The following is a 24,785-nucleotide window of genomic DNA, read 5'->3' as shown; positions in this document are numbered from 1 at the left end:
TTGACATTATCTGGATTTGAGTCTTGGGACATGCGCAGTTGCAGATGACCGCAACAAGATGATCCTGCCAGGGCGGGGTCAAGTCCTCCTGAATCTCATGACAAACCGAAGCAACGCTTCGGAAAGAAGAAACTGAGTTCACGTCTTGAATGGAAGATTGGCTCCCTCGGGAAGCGGTATGAGTTTTTAAAGTCGGACGACTGTAAACAGTGCCTGATGATACCAATTTGCACATCAAGATATCTGGAAATGTTTTGGATATTCAATGAGCTGAGGGTCGGCGACACTTCAAAAGTAACAAAACATTCACAGAATTTAATTTCAAGAAACATATGGCATGCAAAATGTTCTTCAGCTCCAGTTGCGACGTGATGTCAAAAATATCGTTCAGTATATGTCCTGTAATGCCCTCGCATGTGGGAAAGGAGAGCTGCAGCCACCGTCTTCTTTTCAGCCGTTGATGAAACACCAGGAAAACAGTCAAACGAAACTGCCCACATAAGCTGCTGTTGGCACAGCTCCCTCTCAGGTGCTGTCTCTGTCTCCAAGATATGCTTTTAAATGTGACGTGTTCACATCATCCTGATCAAGTGATTGTTTGGCCTCAGGAAAAAGTCAACATTGGCTCCCGCGTGGCCCGTCTTCCTCCCTCTTGTTTTGGGACTGCCAGTTCACTGGTTTACACATCCGCATCTCGGGAGTGAACTCGTGATGTTGCAAAGACCCCTTTGGCATGTCGTCAACATTGGGTTTCTTGTTTCGCTCCTTTACCGTATCACATTATAAAGTAGTCGCTTTATAAAAACATTTAACATCGTCTAAATGTCCGTCCATTTAGGTTTGAGATTGTGGATGAAGATGATGTGCACAGACGCGATTGTCTGGTCATTCTATTTCATACTGGCTAGAAATTGCCGTTCATTCCGGAAAATGTCACGCCCTTGATCTCTTTGCCACGGCAACATGGCGTCGGCAGGGATTGAGGTTGGGGTGTATAGGGGAGGTGGGTGGTGCCGTGGAGCATCTGCAGAGACGGGTGTCTGCAGTCGAGACGGCGGTCTGTGAGCCTCCGATAAGACTGCAGCCTTTCATAGGAAGCGCGGCCTTGCTTCCTCCCGCCAGTCGATCTCAGCTGCAGACTCCATTGGTGGTAATTGGATTTAGTTAGAGGCTCCAAATAGGTTCCTGATGATAATGATAACAGATGCGATGGGAGTTAATAAGCCACTCAGGGGTCGAGGCTGTAGATACCCCTGGAAAGTTCCTCTTGATTGCAAAGTGGAACTTGACAGGAAAGCCACATTTCCTTGACAATGTATAAGGAGGAATGTGATGTGTACACTTCCCTCCGGAGGGATTATTAGGGAGGAATAAAGTTTAACGCCGCTGCAAGTGTGAGCCAAGTACATTGGGGATTTTTAGAAAAAAACTGAAGAAAATAAACCGAAATACAAATTAGCTCGACAGGCAAACCCAGTCAAGAATAGCAACAAACTTCAGCTCATTTTGTTGGGAGACACGACGGAGAGCTAAAAAAGTGAAGAATCAAAAGGAACCCATGGGAAAATCCACTCGCAGGAAATACAGCGTCTTTTAAGAACCGGGGAGACCTGCCTCACAGATGCAAACAGGAGATGAAGGTGCAGAAGAGCGAGAGAGAGAGAGAGATAGAGAGACGCTGTGGAAGGGGGAGGGGAGAGAAATATTTCTCAGCAGGAATCGTGAGGTTGTCATGGTGACAGCAGGGTTAGGCGAGAGTTCGGAGGTGCACGTAGCAACACCTTGCATGGTCGCTCTGACAGGTTTTCTCACATGCATGCATAAGATATCCGTAGATAGGATGCCGCCTCCCACAAACGCTCCTCATTCTGTCTCCCCAAAGTAGAAGAAGGTCCCTACGTGACCAAATACTTTCATCCAGCATCAGTGTTTGAGTATCATCATTGTTGCAGACGATTGCTGCCAGTCTTGCTTCCGTTTCACAGCGTCGCTACTTTTGTTTTGGTTGCTTGCTACTTCCTGACTTTGTTCCATTGCTGTTGCCTCGGTAGGGCCGTTCTTCAGTTGCTTTTGGGGATCAGTGAAAGAATCACTGAGCCAACATGCAGACCGCTTTGCTCACCGCTGGCTGCTCATAGACGAGCAAAAGAGACCGCTTTCCCCCTTTGTTTCTTCCAGTCCAAAATCAGTCCATTACATTTTACTCAAATGCAGCGAAGTTAGACTGTAGTATTCAGGGTAAATTTTACGCAAAGTAGTGGATTAATTTTACGTCAAACAAAATATATTTTATCTTATGTGATGAGAACACAAGTTCCCCACCTACATTTTACACTGTAGAGAGTAAGTTGGGTGGGACCTCATGTATTCTGAGTAAAGAGATTTTGATTCATTCTGAAGATTTACTCCCAGGCGGCACGGGAATGACGAGTTGCATCTGCCTCACAGTACAGATGTCGTGAGTTTGATTCTGGCTCTGGCCTTCCTTTGTGGAGTTAGCATGTTTTCCCCGTGCCTGTGTGGGTTTTCTCCGGGTACTCCGCTTTACTCCCACATTCCAAAACATGCGTGGCAGGTTAATGGCACACTCCAAATTGTTCCTAGGGTTGATCATGAGTCCTGATGGTTGTTTGTCTGTGTGCCCTGCGATTGGCTGGCAACCGGTACAGGTTGTCCCCCGCCTCCTGCCCGAGGGCGGCTGGAATAGGCTCCAGCAAGCCCGTGACCCTCGTGAGGATAAACAGCTCGGCTAATAAATGGATGGATAGATATACTCCCGCTCTAGTGTCCGGTGGAGGCAGCTTCTCTCTGCCAATGTAAAGCTCTCGGTGTCTTATTTGAATGGCAGGCAAATCCCCTCCCCTCCTCATACAAAGTCATTTTGCCGTGCAATCAGTAGCCTGCCCCTGTGGGAAAGTGACGCTTCTCACTTTCTTGTTGAAATCAACATAATTTCCGCCCAATGAGTTCATTTTGCACATCTCAGTCAAGATGTATCACTTCAGCAGTATTTCCTTGACACCAATTACTACTTTTGTGTTCGATGGCTAATGGGACAGCTTTTTGTGGCATACTGAGAGAGCAGAAAAACACGTGAACAGGTCCGTTTTTCAGCGAGTAGCTTTCTGTTGATGGTACTTGATGCGTTAATCCAAATCCAGCAGCATCCCAAATCAACGGTCGCTGATGTCGGACAAACTGGCCTGTGTCTTTTATCTTAACTCGTCCCATCTTTATGCACCTTGGTTTTGCAAAGGGAATCTTAATTCCCCAAACTGGTGCAACAACATTCCTTGTGCTGGTTTGAAATGAAAACTAATTTTAAAACAACTTGCCTTTGTAAAGCTAACGCATCTTATTTTCTCTTCACTCCATCTGTTGTTTATGTACTCACGTTGCCTGCACTCTCTTTCCACTCCCGGGATGCTTATTAGCGAAAAGGCTCAGCTCCTGCCTTATCCCTGCAAAATGGCAGACCTATGTTTCATTAAGTGAGGTGCACTTAAGGGGAAGTGCTGAATTGGCAGCTATGGGCAAAATTAATGGCATTGCTTACAATCCAGTCGGACTCGGCTCATCATTTAGCGAATGCAAAACACTGCAACCTCGCCGGCACGTCGAGCCGTTTATGCTGGTGTGGTCTCAAACTCTTTTGTTGTTTTTGTCGTTGCTTTTGTTTCTCTCTTCGTTGCGCTCCGTGTTCCTTTGATTACCTAAACAGCGCGGTGTTTATACTGCATGCGCTCTGTGGCAAGCATGGCGGATGCAGTGACTTACACATAACACCACGTGACTTTCTCATGTCCACAACCAGCCTGCAAGTGTGAAGCTAAAAAAGAAATAAAAAAATAAAAGGTTCCTGGGGCTGTTTGGCCACTGCGGTTGGTCCATGCAAATGTATTGGAAACTAGCGTGTCGTGTGACCTTGCATTGCCAGCAGCTCTTTTGCCTGAAGTGCTGCATTGGGCCTAAAAGGCACATGTTTCCAGATAGGAGAAATTGTTGACACTTTCGGATCCACATGGTTGGATGTGTCCCGTTACTTCTGTTCATATATTGTGACTGTGTTTCCCTCTTTGTGTATGCAAGGCAAATGACTGCAAGGCTCTATAAGGGAGGTTTTCTCAAACATCTCCCAATTATAATCCTGACAACAGTTAAACATAATTACCGTAAAAACAAAATGTTTCCTATTTCAGAGAAAAAAAGTCACAATGATACAGCAACAAAATTTTATTTTTGGAGCTAACCCCCCCCCCCCCCCCCCCCCCCCCAACACACACACACACGCGCGCGATACAGAAGAAATTCATATCTCACCTTGTGAATTCTTTAAACCCAATTGTTATTTTGTCAAAATAGATCTTTATTCACAGGACTTATGTGGTCTCACAGCACTGTCATACACTTTTCCCATCTGTGCACAAGCTTCCATATTCCCTCAGCGTAAAAATCTTTGGACTGATGACTCAGCCAGTAACTCACAACACTTTTGACTTCATCGTCACTTTCAAACTTCCTGCCAACTACTGTGAACAACTAAGGCAGGTCAAGAAAGACATGAAGAGCAAACGCAGGGGTCATCAGTCAGAAGGAGACAATGCAAGGCCTCACACAGCAGCCCAAACGGTGAAACAGCTGGGCTGGGAACTGCTCCCTCATGGTCGCCTTATTTATTGAATGACCCTCGTCGATATATTTTGGCCCCGATTTGCAGCTCACGGACCCCCGTTTGAGGACATTAGCTATTAGGGATTGTTACCTGTTGTGTTGGAGGTCATAGGTGGCATACACACTCCTCCCCGCTTGTCAGGGTGTTTGACGTGCCAATTGTCCCCATGGAGGCGGCGACGTGTCCTTGCATGTCACATGGGCTGTCCTCCAGAGCTCTATGAGCTACTTATCGCACGGCTCCAGGGACCCCCCCCCCCGCCCCCCTCCTTCTGTCTGGCTGCACCATGATGGACTGCAAAAGGCACCTGCAGCCCTCCCCCGTCCTCTCTCTTCATTCAGCCTCGTGCATGTCCCAGCCCTGACAGCATCACATGTTGACTTGTAGTGCCTCGGTCCACGCCCATGCACTTTATGTTGTCCCTCCACCAATCTGCAGGATCCGTTTCCAAGACGACATTCATGGAACGTTATTCATGGAAGTCTGGGCGCTACATCGATTACTGCAGTATCGCAAACAAAACGCAAACCTTTGTAGATCACTGCAAAAGAAAATGTGTCTCCCAAGGGGTACATGTTGAAATAGGACATGAGCCAAATGAAGAGAAGCAAAGCAGCAATTGTCGGCCACAGCAGGAGACAGGACAAGGTGACTGCTACCGGCTCCTCCTCGTCATTTCATAAAGTCGTCAAATCAGCGTCATTCTAAGCTGCACGTCCTCGTCATTGCACGTTCCTGCTGTGAATAATAATACGAGGATATGCACATTGAAGGGTTGGGGGTGTTTGCGCGTGTCTCCAAGGGTGTGTCATGTCATTAGCTTTGTCCCTCCGGCGCACAAGCGGAGTGGCGCTACGACTAATGAAGCAAATGATGACCACACGCGGGCGCGAGGCCAAAAACGTGAAGGTAAGCGCTGCTTGAGCATTCACGCATGCATGTGCACATAGGTGCTCGCCCTACAACAAGACATCTCCACCACTTACACCACATGCGCGCATTCGCAAAACTACATTCCAGTGCTGTTTTCTTGTCTGCACCGCCTTAATGCCTTAGCGTATTTCTACAAACATTTTCCCTGGCTTTCCTTGTCTGTAGGCGCTTGCCGTGTCTTGGGTATTACCTCACATTGTGCATGTAGGATATAAATCAGGAAAATTGTCCAGTTCCTAAATCATACTAAAATGTAGGCAATGTGTCATGTACTCACCGACATTTTATCCCAAAATATATATTATTCACGGGCAAAATAAAATGGCGTCACGATTGCATGTTACATACAATTCTTTGAACTAATGTTGTAATTTCTTTATATATTTTTTAAGCTTTGTTTTATTTTTAACAGTCAATTTTATAAACAGGCTTCAGCCACAGACAGGACAATGAAAAGTCAGTCAAGAGGATGGACTTCCTTGTCATTAACCATTTGCCGGAAATCAAAGCGTGCTGTTTTTCTAGAGAAAAGAAGACTAAATTGCTGGTCTTGATACAAAAAGTCATCTCTTCAAACATGAACATAAATACAGCAGTTAATATCTAGTCTGTTATGCATTTTCACATTTTGAGATGTTTTAAAAGGAAGTTTCACCCAACTGCCCCCCCCCGACTCCAAAATTAAGAATTAGAGCAACGTGTCTAGTGTTGTTGATACAATACAATACAATACAATACATGCTGATTTCTATAGCGCTTTCACAACAGCGGCAGCTGTAACAAAGCGCTTTACAAAACAGTTAACATAAAGTAAAATAATAAACACAACACATAACATAAAACACGGACAGTCGTGCAGTCCTAACCACTTTTCCGTCACACGCTTTGTTGTTTGAAGCGGTTGGAGATGAAAGAGGAGAGAATCAAAGTGTCCTTTAACCAGTGGATCAGAGACGTCATGCTCAAAATGTGCACACGTCGGCTACAAGCTAAGTTTCAAAGTCAACAAGAAGCTGTAGCATCCATTGACGAAAAAAGACATTGGTTCACTTCTCCTGTCCCATGGAAATCCATTTCAATTCCAAGCGGCGACTCACGGTTCCAAATACGCATCGGCGCTCTTCGCCAACGCTCCTCTCTCCTCATCCGAAAACTTCAGCGGCCATCCATCCAGCCGCACCGACGCCGACTGTCCAACAGCGCTGACATAGCCACTGAACAAATCGGGGTTGTGAAAAATGCTGCCCATTACTGGCGCAAAAAACACAAGCGCCCCAGGTCTGTCCAGCACCGACAGTCAATGGCGCCGACATTCCTCCCAATCAAAATCTGTGCTGGTACAGGCGTGCTGCCGAGAAGGCGCAACCACCAAGCACAGATACTGCTCCTTTGACGAATGTCGTGGCCAAAAAGCGCTGAAAACAGTCCATATCAGGTCCACACAATGAAACAACAAACAACATGTGACAAAACAAAAGACAAAAACAGCAAAAAGAACAAAAAAGCAAGGCTCTTGAAGAGCACTTGCCGAAGGCTGCCTACTCGGGCGCCATCTTGGGGGAAAAAATAGGAACCTGTATTGATCATCGCATGCAAATGAGACACTACCCACCAGTACGGATTACCGTTGTCATTTCTATGACGATCGATGGTGGAGCAAGAGCGATTAAAAATCAATTCTTCCGTCATCTCCTCCTTGACACGCCCATCAGTCTGTTTGCTTTCGAGCTGATCATCGTACTGGTCACAGATGAGCTGGAGCCCATCATTGGTGACATCACACAAGAACAATTTTGTGCTTGTTGATTGAGTGTGACTGCGAGATAATCCACCATTGAGTGAAAAAAATGCGGTGATATGCTGGAATGCTTTTATTTTAAAACGCCCGACGTTGGCCGATGCTGCCGAGCAAACCGAGAGGCTTGTGATTGCCTTGTGAATTGTGAAACATGTTTTGGCCTCTGTCGAACCCTTTTTTGACGCTACTAACGAAATGCTTCGGATAAACATGCCGAAATAACGACAGACCGAGTCACCAGAACATGGCGGTTCTGCTGTGTCCTCAATAAGAACACATGCCACTAACAAAGGCACTGAAAGCATGACCAAGTGGTAACTGGACTTGCATCGAGTTATTCATATGGCTGGACTTGCTCATGTGGTTGTCGTCAAAGCAGCTTCCCACTTGTGGGCTGCGCTGAGCAGCAGCTGATGTTTAAGAAGCAGAAGGAGCGAGGAGCAAAGGCTGCAAGGAGAGATTAGTGGAGGTGCTGACACATGTGTTGATCTTCACTGATACACGCGACACACACACACACACACACACACACACACACACGCACACAGTATGATCCCCGCTTACATAAGAGTGACACACCACAGCCTGTACTGGTCACGGATCCCATTAGTGGATGGCTCTCGCTGTACACAGCATGCTTTTTCTCCCGCAATGAATTTTTCAAATGTTTTGTTGTTCATCCATTTTCCATTGCGATGTCATGCTGGCGCTGCCTTCCTTTTGACTGAGCGTTCTGTTTCCAAATCACATTCCTCAGTCCTTCCATTTCAGCCTCTGTTTTGTTTTTCCTCCATCTTCATGAATTTGTTTAGCAGTCGCTCCTTCAATTATTCACCTCCTCATGTATTCCATCACCCTCTCGTTAGGGGACAAACAATGTATCAATAAATCACATCAGACGTCCTTCTCTTGGCAGTTGGAGACGGTTCTTCAAATTCGTGAGTCTTCGCTTGTTTTTGCTTGGATGAGTCGAAAGAAAGAGTTGACACATTTTTAAAAATTATGTTCAGTATTTGCTGACATGTCTTTATGTTTAGTGTTCCTCATGTGTCGTTCATATGATGGCCTCCAGCATTTGTACTCAAATGTGTGGGTCAGCAACAAATGAATGAGCAGGTGAGCAAAAGCGCAACCTTGCTCGTGTCTGCGTTTGAATTACTGATGTTGAACGTGCAAGAGGGAGGGGGGTGTTGGAGGCATGACAACACCGTGGAAACGGTGTTGTCATGGAAACCACAATGCAGCCAGAGTAGGCGTTTGCCCTTGTGGCTCCTCCAACCACCTTGTTTTCTTTCTTGGTTATTTACCACAAAGCCTCAATGAAATGTGTGGCTTGAGAGACCTTGTCAAGTGAATTCAAACATCCATCCATTTTCCACCGCTTATCCGGGGTCGGGTCGCGGGGGCAGCAGCTTTAGAAGGGAAGCGCAGACTTCCCTCTCCCCAGCCACTTCTTCGAGCTCTTCCTGGTGGATCCCGAGATGTTCCCATGCCAGCTGTGTGACATAGTCTCTCCAGCGTGTCCTGGGTCGTCCTCGGGGTCTCCTGCCGGGGAGGTGTACAGGAGGCATCCTAATTAGATGCCTGAGCCACCTCATCTGGCTCCTCTCGATGTGGAGGAGAAGCGGCTCTACTCTGAGCCCCTCCCGGAATACCGAGCTTCTCACCTTATCTCTAAGGGAGAGCCCGGACACCCTGCGGAGAAAACTCATTTCGGCCGCTTGTATCCGGGATCTCGTTCTTTCGGTCACAACCCATAGCTCGTGACCATATATGAGGGTTGGGACGTAGATCGACCGGTAAATTGAGAGCTTCGCCCTTTGGCTCAGCTCCTTCTTTACCACGACAGACCGATACAACGTCCGCATCACAGCAGACGCTGAACCGATCTGGTTCGCTCCCTCCTGCCCTCACTCGTGAGCAAGACCCCAAGATACTTAAACTCCTCCACCTGGGTCAAGATCTCCTCCCCGACCCGGAGAGGGCACTCCACCCTTTTCCGACTGAGGACCATGGTTTCAGAATTGGAGGTGCTGATCCTCATCCCAACCGCTTCACACTCGGCGGCGAAACGTTCCAGTGAGAGTTGGAGAGTCCTGCTTGAAAGAGCCAACAGTACCACATCATCTGCAAAAAGCAGAGATGCAATACTGAGGCCCCCCAAAATGGCCCCCCTCAACGCTTCGGCTGCGCCTACAAATTCTGTCCATAAAGGTGATGAACAGAATCGTCGACAAAGGGCAGCCTTGGCGGAGTCCAACCCTCACTGGAAACGATTCCGACTTATTGCCGGCAATGCGAACCAAACTCTGACATCGGCAGTATAGGGACCGAACAGCCCGTATCAGGGGGCTCGGTACCCCATACTCCCGAAGCAACCCCCACATAACCCCCCGAGGGACACGGTCAAATGTCTTCTCCAAGTCCACAAAACACATGTAGACTGGTTGGGCAAGTTCCCACGTCTCCTCAAGGACCCTGCTAAGGGTGTAGAGCTGGTCCACAGTTCCACGGCCAGGACGAAAACCACACTGCTCCTCCTCAATCTGAGGCTGGACTTCCCGACGGACCCTCCTCTCCAGCACTCCTGAATAGACCTTACCAGGGAGGCTGAGGAGTGTGATCCCTCCGTAGTTGGAACACACCCTCCGGTCCCCCTTTTTAAAAAGAGGGTGGTGGTCCCTCTTTTTAAAGAGTGGTCCCCCCAGTCTGCCAATCCAGAGGCACTCTCCCCGATGACCATGCGATGCTGCAGAGGCGTGTCAACCAGGACAGCCCCACAGCATCCAGAGCCTTGAGGAACTGCGGGCGGATCTCTTCCACCCCTGGGGCCTTGCCACCGAGGAGCCACATCGGTGACTTCAACCACAGAGATAGGGGAGCCCACCTCAGGATCCTCAGACTCTGCTTCCTCCGAGGAAGGTGTGTTGGTGGAGTTGAGGAGGTCTTCGAAGTACTCTGCCCACCGGTTCACAATGTCCCGAGTCGAAGTCAGCAGTGCCCCATCCCCACTGTACACAGTGTTAATGGTGCATTGCTTCCCCCTCCTGAGACGTCGGATGGTGGACCAGAATTTCCTCGAAGCCATCCGGAAGTCGGCTTCCATGGCCTCACCGAACTCTTCCCACGCCCGGGTTTTTTCCTCGGCGACCACCGAAGCTGCGTTCCGCTTAGCCAGTCGATACCCACAAACAACGGTCAGGACCCGTCCCCCCACCCGAAGGCGGAGGGAGGCAACCCTCTCGTCTACTGGAGTGAACCCCAATGTACAGGCACTGAGCCGGGGGGCAATGAGTATGCCCACACCTGCTCTGCACCTTTCACCGTGAGCAACTCCAGAGTGGAAGGGAGTGCAACCCCTCTCGAGAGAACTGGTGCCAGAACCCAGGCTATGTGTGGAGGCAAGTCCGACTATATCCAGTCGGAACTTCTCTACCTCGCACACCAGCTCGGGCTCCTTCCCTGCCAGAGAGGTGACATTCCACGTCCCTAGAGCTAGCTTCTGCAGCCGAGGATCAGAGCACCAAGGTCCCCGCCTTTGGCTGCTGCCCAGCTCACATTGCAGCAGACCCCTTTGGCCCCCCCCATGGGTGGTGAACCCATGAGAACGGGGACCCACGTTGCCTCTTCGGGCTTCGGGTTAATTTTACTCGTCATAAGGGGTCTTTGAATTCAAACATTTGTTTTGAAGTATATTATACATGCGGCCTGGTAGTCCAGTGGTTAGTACGTCGGCTTCCCAGTGCAGAGGTACCGGGTTTGATTCCAGCTCCGGCCTCCCTGTGTGGAGTTTGCATGTTCTCCCCGGGCCTGCGTGGGTACTCCGGTTTCCTCCCACATTCCAAAAACATGTGTGGCAGGCTGATTGAACACTCTAAATTGTCCCTAGGTGTGAGTGTGAGCGTGGATGGTTGTTCATCTCTGTGTGCCCTGTGATTGGCTGGCAACCGATTCAGGGTGTCCCCCGCCTACTGCCCGAAGACACCTGGGATAGGCTCCAGCACCCCCCGCGACCTTAGTGAGGATCAAGCGGTTCGGAAAATGGATGGATGGATGGATATATTATACATGTTTAAAGAGAATTGCTGACTGCATGTGTTAAGGCTGAGAACTGTGTAGTACTCAACTGTGGATGTAGAGCGTTAAATTCTTTCCCACCATTTCAGGATTCCAGATTTTTATTTGAACGTGGCTAAGATGTGGCTCAGTGCCTGAGGCACCCCTCTGCCACTGTTGAAGAACTTGTAGCCGCCTTTGTTCATACCAGCAGTTATTCAGTGCAACTGTAACATGCACCAGCTAGCTAGCTATGCCTACACCCCGAAAATGCATTGTCCCTTCAGACAGTCTACTGGCATGGCTGCTTTAGAGTGCCTCGTTGTTGGTCATGAGTGCGCATATGAAACACAGAGAAAGGGGCAATAGCGAGCAGAGGGCTTCGGGCTGGTGTGGTCACTTTAAATAGGATTAAAAAAATATTGCAGAATCAAATAAACGTTATTTATTACACAGGACAATTTGACATTTCGGTCTATGATTTGCTTTCATGGGCCACTTAAAATGACGTGACCAACCGGATCTGGCCCGTTCGACACCAGGTAGCTTGCTTCCATATGAGCGGCTGATTTGCATTTTCATTTCCAGCTGGTAAATTCCCATTAGTTGTTGACTGTGGATCATTAGCCTTGAAACACAATCTAGTCAGCATGAGGGAGTGATTGCATTCCCACTGTGCTGTAAACCCGCTTTTCCATTAACTCATTCACTACCAGCCAATTCTGGACCAAGTCTGAAAAGACGTATAAAAATGTCTTTGGGAGTGAATGAGTTAAAGGTACTGCTATTGAATTAATCCTCAGGATTGCATATTGGCCTCAGCAGAGTGCTTCTCCAGCGAGTTATTCAATTGACAGAGAGAAGGCACTGGAAGAAAGCTTTTAGTGTCGCCATATAAAAGGTGAGAAGAAGAACATGGATCAAAAGCAGACAAGAAAATGGAGCTTCATTGTTTCTGATGGCTTGCATGGCTTCCTGCTTGGCGGAAACGCTTTGATGAACCATTACGAAGGCTCCCGGCGGGATATAATCTTCAACGTGGCAAATGACTGCAAACAGAAATGAGGAGTCAAACAGCAGAAGCAGGTAGCTGCTGTTGTTCGACAAGATTTGTGGTATTTTTTCTGCCATCGCCACTCACACTCGTCTCACTGCAACAAGCTCATGCATAAAGTATGACCCTGCCAGGGAGAGGAAGAGGGAGGAGCGGGGGTGTCTGGGGTCGAGGGGAGAAAATGCCAGGTATGGGCGGACAGAATCAGTCTGGGACTCAAACCGAATGCACAAAGCCAAGGGGTGCAGATGAATTATGAATTTGGGTGAATGTGGGCCAAATTATGTTCGAGGAAGTAGATTTATATGAATAATTCACTCAAGCGGGGGGTGTTGATCAGACCCCCCCAGCCCCCACCAGCAACACCTTGTTCCTCATCCCCGCCTTTGTATCCATTGACCCTTCTCATCTCAGACTGTGAGGAGCTTCGATGTAACCCCCCATTTGGCCAGTGAAAAATGCCTTTGTTTACGTCCAAATCATCTGCTCTTTTCCACGTTGCTCTCGACAGATGGAAGCTCGGTGGAGAAGGGGACGGGCAGACATGTACTCATTTATTTTTCTCCGCTCTTCCGTCCCACATCTTCTCCCTGTACACATCTTCACAGTTTAAATTGATTAAAATTTAACAGGCGGCGTGGCAGCACACAATACAGGTTTGGTTTGACATGCACACACAGACACGCACACACACACACACACACACACACACACACACACACACACACACACACACACACACATGGCAGTAGATCACCACGGCATTTTGGAATTGATTTTGATGACTCACCATGTTGCTGGAATACATCTTCATCTCGTCACCGCCACATAAAATATCAAGCAGTAGAAGTCAGTCATGTGCATGTTTGGTTCACAACATGACGTCCTCTGGTTTGATCTTGTGCTTTGCATCCTCGGATGAGAGGGCCTAAATGAGCTGGAAACACTTGCATTGCGACGTCCAAAACGTTGCCTCAATGCCAACTACAAAAACGATGACGACAAAGGAGCACAGCGTTCAAATCTGATCGTGACACGGTTGTCTGCAAGGCTCTCCCAACCAGTGGTACACAAGCACATTTAAACAGGCATGTGCATTTTTAGGCCACACTTTAGCATCTCTGTTGTTCAGACAGTACAGCATGGCAAAACATTGAGGCTATTTGTCAGAAAATGGATGTGGAAATGAATAAGTCAGGCATATGTGAACAACAACAACCGCACCCCCAAATCTCATCTGAGCACTGCCGGATTCATGATCCCCCAACAACCCCATCCCTCACGACTGGCTGGGTTCTGATGGCACCCTTGACATTCCAGCTGTGATAAGAGTGTTTAAAAGCACTCAGAAACATGCTAATGGCTCATCACAGCGGTCGCAGGCACGACCTTTGAACCTGCCCAATGGAGCAGCTAACACGAGTGGGATTGTGAGGTGAAATGAGGCAGATGTTGTATGTCGCTCAGCACACTGCAGCTTGCGTAGGTCTCATTGTGTCGTGTGTGTGCGTGTGTGTCACTCAATCCTCAAACACAAATGATCACTGTGCTTCCCTTTATTCTGTTCCTGATAACTTGCAAAGTGCACCTTTTGTTGGTCCGGATCGTGTCTGGATGTATGAATTTACGCTCTGCTGCACACACACAATTATAAGACTGTGCTCATATCACTTTGCGTCACAAAGTGTTTTTTTTTTTTTTTCCGTGAGCAAATGTTATACTTCGACACAGGTTTAAAACCCCCCCACCCATTTTGCTTTGGATAAATGTGTGGCTCCAGGATTTGAAAATTCATTGCCCACTTTCCATCAATCCGCATTTCTGTAGTATTTTAATCCTCATTGGGGTCATGAGCAAGCTACGGCCTACCCCAGCTGAGCTGGGGCGAGAACGCGGCACAGCCTAAATTGATTGCCAGCTGATCACAGGACACGCAGACAAACTAGCGTTCAGTCACAATCACAGTGAAGGACAATTTAGAGCCTCTAATGAACCTCCTGGTGTAGTAAAACTGCTGTCAGCAGCACATTTTTTCGAACCTCTCTAGTAGGGGCCACTTGGGGTGTATTGTTGTGTGTGTGTGTGTGTGTGTGTGTGTGTGTGTGTGTGTGTGTGTGTGCGTGTGTGTGCGTGCGTGCGTGTTTTTGGGACCACTTAAACATCTGATTTTATCATGCTGAATAATAGGTGAGCTTTCAAAAGTGTTGAGTAACACAACACAATTCTTGGGCCTCAAAAACAGTTTGATTTTCTACTTTCTTTTGGTCCAAATACTACTGAAATAATGATGAACACATACTTAATTTGGTTTTGACTTTGTTGTTGTACTTGACAACACTTGAGTCCAGCTCTTTTGAGTTCAGGCAGCTGTCAAAGGTGGAGTCTTTTCTGACAAAGCAGCACTGTAAAACTGTAATCCAAGCCTTCATCACATCTCGGCTCAATGTCTGTCATGTGCTTTGCTGTGGAATCAGCCAGTCCTCCCTAAAATGTCTCCAGTTGCATCAAAATGCTGCAGCTCAACTCTGAACTAGAACATGCAAGTGGGAGCATAGAATACATATTCTGAACTCCTTAAACTTGGGTGCCTGCGTACTTTGGAGTTCATCCCAACATTCAGCGGCTTGCTTTCAAATTTCGAATCAGACTTGCCCCACCTCCCTTTTCTGAGCGGCTCAATCCCTCCACTTATGCCTCCTTCACTGGTCCCTGACTTTGCGATGGCCTCCCGGTGCACTATGGACAAGCCCAGTCACTGTCCATTTTTAAAAACTGGTTTCCAACCCATTTTTATTCCTTGTAGAAAAAAAAATATAAAATGGAGTTGGATATTTGTTAAGCGCCATCTGATGGCGGTGCTAATTGTGTAGCCTTCAAGCAGTTGCGGGAAAGAAGTGAACATATGAAAGCACATACTAATTGAAACATATTTAATTTCATATGTTTGTATCAAAGAGAGGATGGATGGGATTGATGTCACAGCTGTCAGCATTGGTCAGTCCTTGTCTCTCCTCTCCTCCCATTAGCCACCTCCTCGGTTCCAGCTCACCCTCTCGTCTTCCTCTACTACACTTACATATCCAGCATCCTTCACCAAGGCAGGCGAGCCACTTCTATGGCTCATTTAATCCTAATGCTGCTAGTTCAAACCGGCCCATTAAGGTCTCAGCCCTTGTTTGGTCGTCCATTTCACCTCATTTGGATCCACTGATGTTGACAATTCAGCCATTCCCGCCTCTGGCTCTGTGCTTTGCACTCCACTGTGTGACACTGAAATCTTCACAGTGATGATCTGTAATTAGCCCACTGGTGAAATATCCTCCAGTCCTCTCGATCCTTTTCCATCCCTCTTCTCAGCGACCTTCCCCCGCTCTCCAAGGTCACGGAGCACTCTCTTGTGCTGGTGCCAACGTATGGCGGTGCGCAGAGCAGCGCCAGGAACCCCAACAGCGACAACTGAGCGACTGCCAAATAAGCATTCTTGCCCCCTTATCGGTGGTTTCTTTTGTCTCTTCCTTTTGAAGGTGCTAATGATGGTGTGTGCTAACAGCTCTTTCTGTGTGATACCGAATGGAGCAAACAATCAGCAGGCTGCCCCTCGTGGTGGCACAATGTGGGAATACGGCTCGGACCGGCTCCAAAGGTACAGATGGAGAATGGATGGACAGGGGCGGTTTGCCACACAAGGAAGCCATAAATTCAGGACAGGACTCTGGGCTGGATCTGGACCTAGATTCCATCCTTTGTCGAATGAGCACAAATCTATGACTAGATTCTTTTGACAACACTTTCTGGGGAGTTACACAGAATGTGATCAGCTTTCACGGTTTCACATGGTTTATTGAGAACATTTTTGTGAATGGAGTGAGCGGATGTGTATGCGGTACAAGCAGTGAGGTGAGAAGTCCAAGGAAGCTGCTTTATCACAAACAGAGATTGTCAGCGATGAAGGTTTTAGTCGTGGTCTGTCTGATTTGTGGGGGGTTGTCATGGGTTGCAGCCAAGAGCGAAGCAGCAGGGGCAAGGCAGGTGAACGGGGAGGATCTCCCAATAAGTGTTTGTTTACAAAATGCAAGCACACCTCATGGTAGAATGAAAATACTCAAAGTAAAAACAGAGAAAAACTATGATAGAAAACATGATGTGACAAAGGCTACATGATGTATGTAAAAACGGAATGAAATACAAACAAATCGAAGAGACACCAAGGCACACCTGGGCATCATACGAGTGACTGCAGGAAGGACTGGAGTGTGAACAACCATTTCAAATTTGACTGAAATAGTGAAAAGACGTGGTAGTTGTCTTTGTGCGCTTTTCTTTCTTTCTGTTTTCATCTTCTTCACATTAATTATCTATATTTTGTAGAAACAATTTTCTGAATTGACTAGAATATTGTTTTTTTTTTTTAATTTATGGGAGGATTCTGTTCTAAAGCTCAATGTGAACATAGTTTGCTTTTCCGAGTCCTTCCAGTTCAGTGCAAAACTAAACAATTGCAAGATTGTTGACCCATAATGAAACTTTTTTCTACCACTGTCTACTTCATTTGAGAGTCATTAGGTGATTCAGAATGAATATTATGATAGCCAGACCTCGATCAGATTACAGACATTATCCGGAAAGGGATCTCTTGAACACTTAAATGAAGTCGCCTGCAGCATACATTCACTTCATCCAGGACACTTGCACAAATGCAATCCAATATAAAAATAATAATAATGATAATCATGATAATGCAAATATAATAATGACATTCCGTTTTGCTTGACAGTCACCAGCATCTGTGTATCCTTTCAATTTTGCAACCCCCCCCCCCCCCACCCACCAGGAGAGCTCATGTTTCTTTAATCATTCAGAATCATTCACTTCATCCGATGCATGTGTACACATTAGTCCATCACTTGCGCATTGGCGACTTGTCGGTGGGGTTTTTTTGTCCATCTGTCCAGCTAGTCCATATGGACCACTGGCCAAGTCCTGATAATTAACCAAATGGTGAGACACTCATTGTTGCTCAGATTTTCCAGTCAACTCTCCCTCTGCGTATTAACTCCGTGTCTGAGTCTGACCACATGCTGCAGGCTGATGCTTCTCCCATTGTGACACATGGCCCCTGCTGGCCTCCCGCACCAAACCCAACCTCCATTCTCTTTTATGTGGCAGAAAGAAGCCCAGCGGGAGGGCACGAGGGGCGCAACGACAAGCCAAACGACGAGTCCTCCACTCCACTTGTGTGTGCTTGTGTGTGTGAGGACTTGCATGGGCCAGTGAGCCATGGGTCACATACAGCAACAGCAGGTTGGCAGTAGGGGGCGGCGCTTGGGCCCCCTCCTCCTCATCATCCCCATCTTCCTCTACCTCCTCCAGCCCAGCCAAGCAACCATACACATTCCCTCCAACTGTGAGTATACTCTGATGTCATATTGCAAGACGGGTGCTTCTGCATTCACCAAATTGTTGTGTTAATTCAATAATGTTGACTCATCAAAGTGTGCTAATTATTCTATTTCTTTGTGATTCAATAGAGCGTGGAGCAGATTGAGTGTTTTTGTCTTCAGTGCTGGATTTTTGTGCTCAAAATTGAGGCTCCTTTTTCCTCCTTATGCAGGAGTAGGGAACTCCAGTTCCTCGAGAGCCACGTACTGCCTGTTTTAGGGTCCTCAGGACTCCAACACACCTGATTCAATTGTTCACGCCTCGACAGAGCTGGCTGATGGGCTGATCAATGAGCTAAAACAGGCAGTACATGGCTCTCGAGGAACCGGAGTTCCCGACCCCTGCCCTTATGCAATTGTGTGTCTAATTACTTTCTAATTGATCCTGTCATGGAGCATTGATTACTCACTCTATTGATCCAGTTCCTCTGAGAAGATCAGAATCAGAACGTGGTGTAATTCAATCAACAACGGGATTGCTCAAGAAAAAAAACAGTAGCAGTTTTGCTCCCTCTTATCCAAGTCTTCGTCTTCCTCTTTGCCTAGCGTTTCTCAAACATTTGAAGTCACATGCTGCTTTAACATCCAAGAGAATCTACTACCCACATCCCCTTGCACGAGGCCGAAACACGAAGCAGTCACCCACTGTGCATCCCTAATGACACTCATGTACATCGCAAACAACAACAAAGTTGTTTATCAATCAACTCGAGGAGGGGTGTCCAAATCCGGTCCTCAAAGTTCCTGCTTGTTTTCGATGTTTCCCTCCTTCGTTCAAATGATCAGCTCATAACTAACCTCTTCAGAAGCCTGATAATGATCCGAGTCATTTGAATCAGGTGTGGTGGAGGAGGGAAACATCTAAAACATGCGGGAGAGCCACCCTTGAGAACACCCCTGAATGATAGGTTTGGGGCAGCCCGGTAGTCCAGTGGATTAGCACGTTGACTTCACAGTGCAGAGGTACCGGGTTCAATTCCAGCCCCGGCCTCCCTTTGTGGAGTTTGCATGTTCTCTCCGGGCCTGCGTGGGTTTTCTCCGGGTACTACGGTTTCCTCCCACATTCCAAAAACATGCATGGCAGGCTTGAACACTCTAAATTGTCCCTATGTGTGAGTGTGGGCGTGGATGGTTGTTCGTCTCTGTGTGCCCTGCGATTGGCTGGCAACCGATTCAGGGTGTCCTCCGCCTACTGCCCGAAGATGGCTGGGATAGGCTCGCGCCCCGCGACCCTAGTGAGGATCAAGCGGCTGGGAAAATGACTGAGTGAATGATCGGTTTTATTTTTGAGTTTGGCATTTAGTTAGAGGGGAAAAACAAAACACATATACACACACACACAGACATACTGTAAAAGTTAATGCATACATTTTGAAAATGAAATTATTTTCAGCGTTGATACAAAAAAAAAATCAGTTAACTGCGTTTTTAGTCTCTGAATCTCTACTTTGATGATTAAAAATAATTTCATTTTCATCAAGCTGATATCTTTTGCAAGCCTCATAGGAAATTAATTCCGGAATATTGTGTGATTAATTAGCTTAAAATTTTTAATCACTTGACAGCCCTTGTATATGAGTCTACAATATTAATCGCACACACTGTGTGCCTGTGCATCAGAAACCACATGATTTTGGAACTCTTGCTCATGCCTGTTGGAAGAAAAGAGGGCGCTCCAGCAAGTAAATTGCGGGTGGAGATATAGCTGATCTGGCAAAGTGTCAAAACAGAAAGACAAAGCGTTCCAGTAACTCTATTTGCTGCTTGCCTTTCTGGAAAGTGCTTGCAGTGAGTCACTGCCCTTCATCACCCACGCACGCTTGTGAACAAACAAGCTCAGTTACACGCACGCACGCACGCAAGCACGCACGCACGCACGCACGCACGTGCACACACACATGAATGCGGATGAAAGGACGTAAAACTAGCCAGCCGTCTTCTTTCCTCAAGGGTGGGGGTGGGTTTATGGCGAGCGCGAATTGATGTGGAGGAAGAGGAAGGAAGAGGAAGACAAAGATGAAAAAGGTCAAGGTGCCTCTTGCCTTTCAATTTACGAGCTGGTGACATGTCAGAGCAAATCAGTGATTTGGATCAATGTGTTTGAGCATGCGTGTGGAGGTGGGGGGCTGGGGGCGGTTCTGTGGCACAAGACACGAATGTGTCATTCATTATTTTGTTCGTGTGTACCATGATTGTTTTTCAGTTATCTAACGACACTATCTATTGTCTATGTACAATGAACCAGAAAATCTCTTGAGTGACACCGGGGTCACGTTTATTTTGCAATTGTTACAAAGCAAAATACTGTGGTGCTTTGTGATTCGAGCGACCCAAATTGCAAGTTTTTCTCAAAAAATCACGCTGTCCTTCTGCATTTTTTTGAGATATGATCACCGCATGTTGACAACTAACTCAACTCATTTCACAACAAGCAGCAGCTCGGCAGCTGTCGGTCAATTCTTGGGAAAACGAGGCTTCAAGTTGATTGTTGCCACTCCCACTTCAAGGTTACCGCCAAACTAAACATGCATATGTGTATTTAAAGGAGCCATATAGCTTCGCTTTAGATAAATCACTTTGGCTTTGTGCTAATAAACGATGAGAAATCGCCTCGATGGGCTCACCTACAGCATTGGCGTTGTTTTGTTGCATCTCAAGGCAGCATTGTATGCTGAAATATGAATGAATTGGAACAGAGGTCATGTGTTTGAGAGTGAAACCATTCTAAAACGCTTGCAAAATGTAAAGTCGCCGAAAGTGAAATACCATTGAGTTTAAGGAAGCAAAATTGTCCTAGCTCTGTCATGTGTTGTGTTTGGCCTGTCTGTGTCAACAGGGCGCGGCTTCGCAAAAAGCCAAAACAAATTTCCTATTCCTGTTCCCTGTATCTTTACTTCTATTCACTGTTTGACTGTCAATGCGGCATGCAAAGTGACAGCTGTCTATCTAAGTTTGACATCTTTAAGTCTCTCCTGTGTACTGTACCTAAAACCTTTTCTCCCTCATGCCCGCCTTGTTGCTTCCACTGTGGATTCCAAAAAGACCACATCAGTGAACGTAAGTGCTTTTACTGATCAATGTTTGGTAATGCAGGTGCTGGCACAGCTCCTTGTAAACACCGCTAGGGCTATTTTCCTACCAGCGCACAGTTCACAAAATAAATAAATAGAATAATGAAAAGTGGGGAGGCTTTGTTCTCAGCTGCACTTGAATTAATCCAGCATTTGCACTGTTATGCTTGCGCGTCTGAGTGTTCAGTGTCGCATGTGTCCATATTGTCTTCTTCCATGTGTGTGTGTGTGTGTGTGTGTGTGTGTGTGTGTGTGTGTGTCACTGTGAGCCTCTCGAAGTCACATGGGCAGCATGGGGATATCAAAGCACCCCCTTGCTCTGCACAGCCCTCAGTGCAGAACTTGAATTTCATCAGGAAGGGGCTTATTAGCTTTCATTGCATTCCCTGACTCTCTCACTACCTTTCGCTTCTGTCGAACCTTATGTCGATTTTCATCGCGGCGCATCGGTCTACGCGGGTGCCAAGGCAACGGCAACCCGCTTCGTGGCTCGCTCGACATCTTGCTCTCCTTTACCTGACTGAAGCTCGCTCTCGCTGCTGTCCAATCACTTCTTTGAAAGGCCATTGCACTGGTCAATTAATTCACCAGTGGCCCCTTTAAAAGGTACACTTGCACAATCTAATCAGAATCCACTGCTAAATTGCTTCCTTTACGAGACAATTTTAGGAATATTAATTTTTCCGAACACTAACCAATTATATAGATTCTTATTACATGTCAAGGCTGCGGGGTACGGAGATAAGACAGAAACGTTATCTTCCAAGAAAAAGATTCAATGTTGCTACATTTTGCAAAACCTGCTTTGAAATTCCTCCTACACTTGTGAGAAAATGTTTATGATGCAATAAAACCAAGGTTGATTTAAATACCGGTAGTATTTTTTGGAGTCATGATTACAAAAGTTACATGTTTGGCACAAAAGCAAAACTGCTCATCTTCAATACAGTGAGGCATGATGGTGGGAGCGTCAGCTTTGGGGCTCTTTTTTTTATTCATAGGAAACTGGGACATTAGTCAAGGTGAAGGGAACAAATAACATTTCCCAGTAGCTCTCTGTGTTGACACTAAACCTTCAGGCTTCTTCTAGAAAGAAAAACATGAAAGGGAAACCCTGCTAGAAACTAGTACAGTAGTTTAAACGGTGGCCATGATGTGCTGCCTCATCGTTTAATTAACATTAGTTCAATCTATCTTTACCTTTTCCTACTTTTTAATCTCCCCTCTCAAAAAACAAACAACAAAACCATATTTTATTTTCCCAGTGTTAGATTGCACGGGTTCTAAGTCACATTAATAGCTGAAAAGGTTTCCACATGTTTGATCTTGCTCTCATTTTTCTTCAATCACAGAAAGCCACCATTTGAACAGGGGTATGTAGATTTTTTTTAAACATCCTAAGTGAAGGCTGTGACAAGAGACAGACTACTAACAGGCAAAGATGATGGTCCACTAAAATCGCCCCTTCATGCCCCTTGAATTATGCTGCATCCACTTTGCTCACCTCCCAACCAATTTCCTCCTCCACCGACATGACAACTCCGTCTCTTGGGACTGCTTCCTCATGATATTGCCCAAATGCAGACGTGGAGTTCTAGGCAGCTGTTGACCTAAAGATGATTGGCGTCTCTGTGCCTTCAGGTCATCGGGTCATGTATGCATTACCCAAGAGGAATATGTCTTAAAGCACTAGTTAATGCATGTGTAATGAAACCAAACAAATGGTGCACCACTCCCATAAAATAATGGCGCCCCGAGAAAGAGTTGATAAATCGGTAATAATAACACAATACAAGACAGACTAATAAAGTTACTTTTTAAATCAAGTGAACTCATAAGTTGAGTGCATGTTACCTCCATATCTAGCGCTAGGATATCCAATTCAGCTCGAGTTGTTAGGTCTTAATAAGCTGATAGACGAAAGTGAAATAACTAGTAAATTGGGCACGCAAGCGTAGCTCAACTTGGGCTCGCTACGAGGCAAGCAGGAAGTCACTTTCACAGTTTTTATTTCACGACTCTCAACTCCATTTATGGAGTCATTTTGAAGAATGTTAATTTTGAATCCATTAGCAGGCCATCTATCAGGCAAAATGTCCATAATTCGTTCAAGTCTTGCACATAGAAAAAACTGAGAAAATAAATATTTGGTTCCAGGATCAAACCGTCAGCATCAGAAAACAAGCAACATTTACACCCACAACTGTCATGCTACTATAAAAGGAATTACCTTCAGTTCAAATGCAAAAACAACATGATGCTTGACCTTTGTGTGTGTTGACACTGGAATTGTGGTCTTATGTCATGTAAATTCAATGGGTATAATCGCATACTTCTTATCTTCCTATTGGGGATCGGGGGGAGGGGGGGTCCATCTTTGAAAAAGTTGTAAAACTAGAAAAAGCCAAAGCTAAACAAATGCCCAGACCAAATCCTTTGTGCAGACATCTCACGTGACACCCTGCTTGCCAGCGTGTTTTGGACAAGATTATCTCGTGAACAGGGTAATCAATTTCTGATACAGCGGTGCCTTGAAATACAAGTGATCTGACTTACTGGTTTTCTTGATGTAAGAGTCACCATTTGTACGTAATTATTTTACTTTGATTAGATATATGAGCGCTGGATGCTGGCAGTGAACAAAATTCACTTTGCTACAAGCAGCTGTTTGGCATGTTCCCAAAAGAGGCTTCATGCTGATCACTGACACTCCCGCCTGGTTGAAGTTTAACGTCAAGCAAAACACAAAACAAAGACAATACCGCTTTGTGCATTTCAACCGACAACGCAGCTTTGCTTTTGAAGCTGTCTGCTTAGCTTAATGCTGACAAACAACCCCTGATGCCATCAAGTCAGATGATTTTTTTTTTAGCATCATGTCGTGTTAGAATCCTACATGAACACACAAATGGTGAAGCAACACATGTAGAAACACAGATTAAAGTCTGGTCTTGGAGCAAAGTGACATTCTGTTGCATTCATTCCCAACGTGTGGCCATTATGACAATGTTTGTTTTTGATCCTTGCAGTCAAGAGGCCTCCTGTTATCGTCACACAACCCGGGTCCGTCACCGTCTTCAGCGTGGAAGATCTCGTCATGACCTGCGAAGCCTCGGGAAACCCGCCGCCCATGTTCGTATGCGCACGCACGCACACTCTGAGTTAGACTTTCAGAGTGACTTTCATTCTCCGTATTGATTAGTCCATCATGCTTGTCACGATTCTGTCATCAACAAAGGACGAATGTGGCAAAGCAATCTCTCCAAGTGGTTGAGCTCAGAGGTTGACAAGCAAAGGAGGAATATCACAATGAGACTTTACAAGCTCTGGGATCCCACCGGGACTTCAATTTATTTGCGTCCTGAATTTAATTCCATAAGGACATGCAGTTATTCGAGTCAAATGTGGTTGTGTTTTGATTCTGTTGCAGTTTTCGATGGACGAAGGATGGAGAGGAGTTTGACCCAGGCACTGACCCGGAGCTGAAGGTGACGGAGCGCTTGGGTTCATTCGCCTTCTACACCCTCAGCAACACAGTAGACTCCCTGAAGCAGTACCAGGGCAAATACGTGTGCTACGCATCCAACGAGCTCGGCACGGCCGTCTCCAATGAGGCCACGCTCAACACTGACGGTGAGAAGGCAACACAAAATGGTCCCCTCCAACAAGTCAATAGTCACGTCATGAATGACTTAACGCTTGCATTTTAACCTTCAAGCCTTGTTGGATTTCTATTACCCTTGCACCTTCTTTGTGGCAATTT

General features: G+C 46.4%; 1 protein-coding gene across 5 annotated transcripts in view; it reads left to right on the top strand.

Moving 5' to 3' along the window:
- Positions 1 to 24,785, top strand: part of l1cama (L1 cell adhesion molecule, paralog a) — a 54,743-nt gene that overhangs the window by 12,243 nt on the left and 17,715 nt on the right. For 4 of the 5 annotated variants that reach the window (XM_052058422.1, XM_052058423.1, XM_052058420.1 and 1 more), the window contains 4 exons: positions 17,680 to 17,917; positions 20,994 to 21,008; positions 24,052 to 24,154; positions 24,453 to 24,655. In XM_052058422.1, coding sequence (XP_051914382.1) covers positions 17,791 to 17,917; positions 20,994 to 21,008; positions 24,052 to 24,154; positions 24,453 to 24,655 — 448 coding nt within the window. In that variant the 5' untranslated portion in view covers positions 17,680 to 17,790. The remainder of the gene's footprint in view (positions 1 to 17,679; positions 17,918 to 20,993; positions 21,009 to 24,051; positions 24,155 to 24,452; positions 24,656 to 24,785) is intronic. The other variant, XM_052058424.1, reaches the window with a different exon arrangement.

The sequence above is a fragment of the Hippocampus zosterae genome, chromosome 2 (genome assembly GCF_025434085.1).
Source record: "Hippocampus zosterae strain Florida chromosome 2, ASM2543408v3, whole genome shotgun sequence".
Classification (NCBI taxonomy): domain Eukaryota; kingdom Metazoa; phylum Chordata; class Actinopteri; order Syngnathiformes; family Syngnathidae; genus Hippocampus; species Hippocampus zosterae.
The sequence above is the reverse complement of the archived record's forward strand: the minus strand, read 5'-3'. Positions and strand labels throughout refer to the sequence as shown.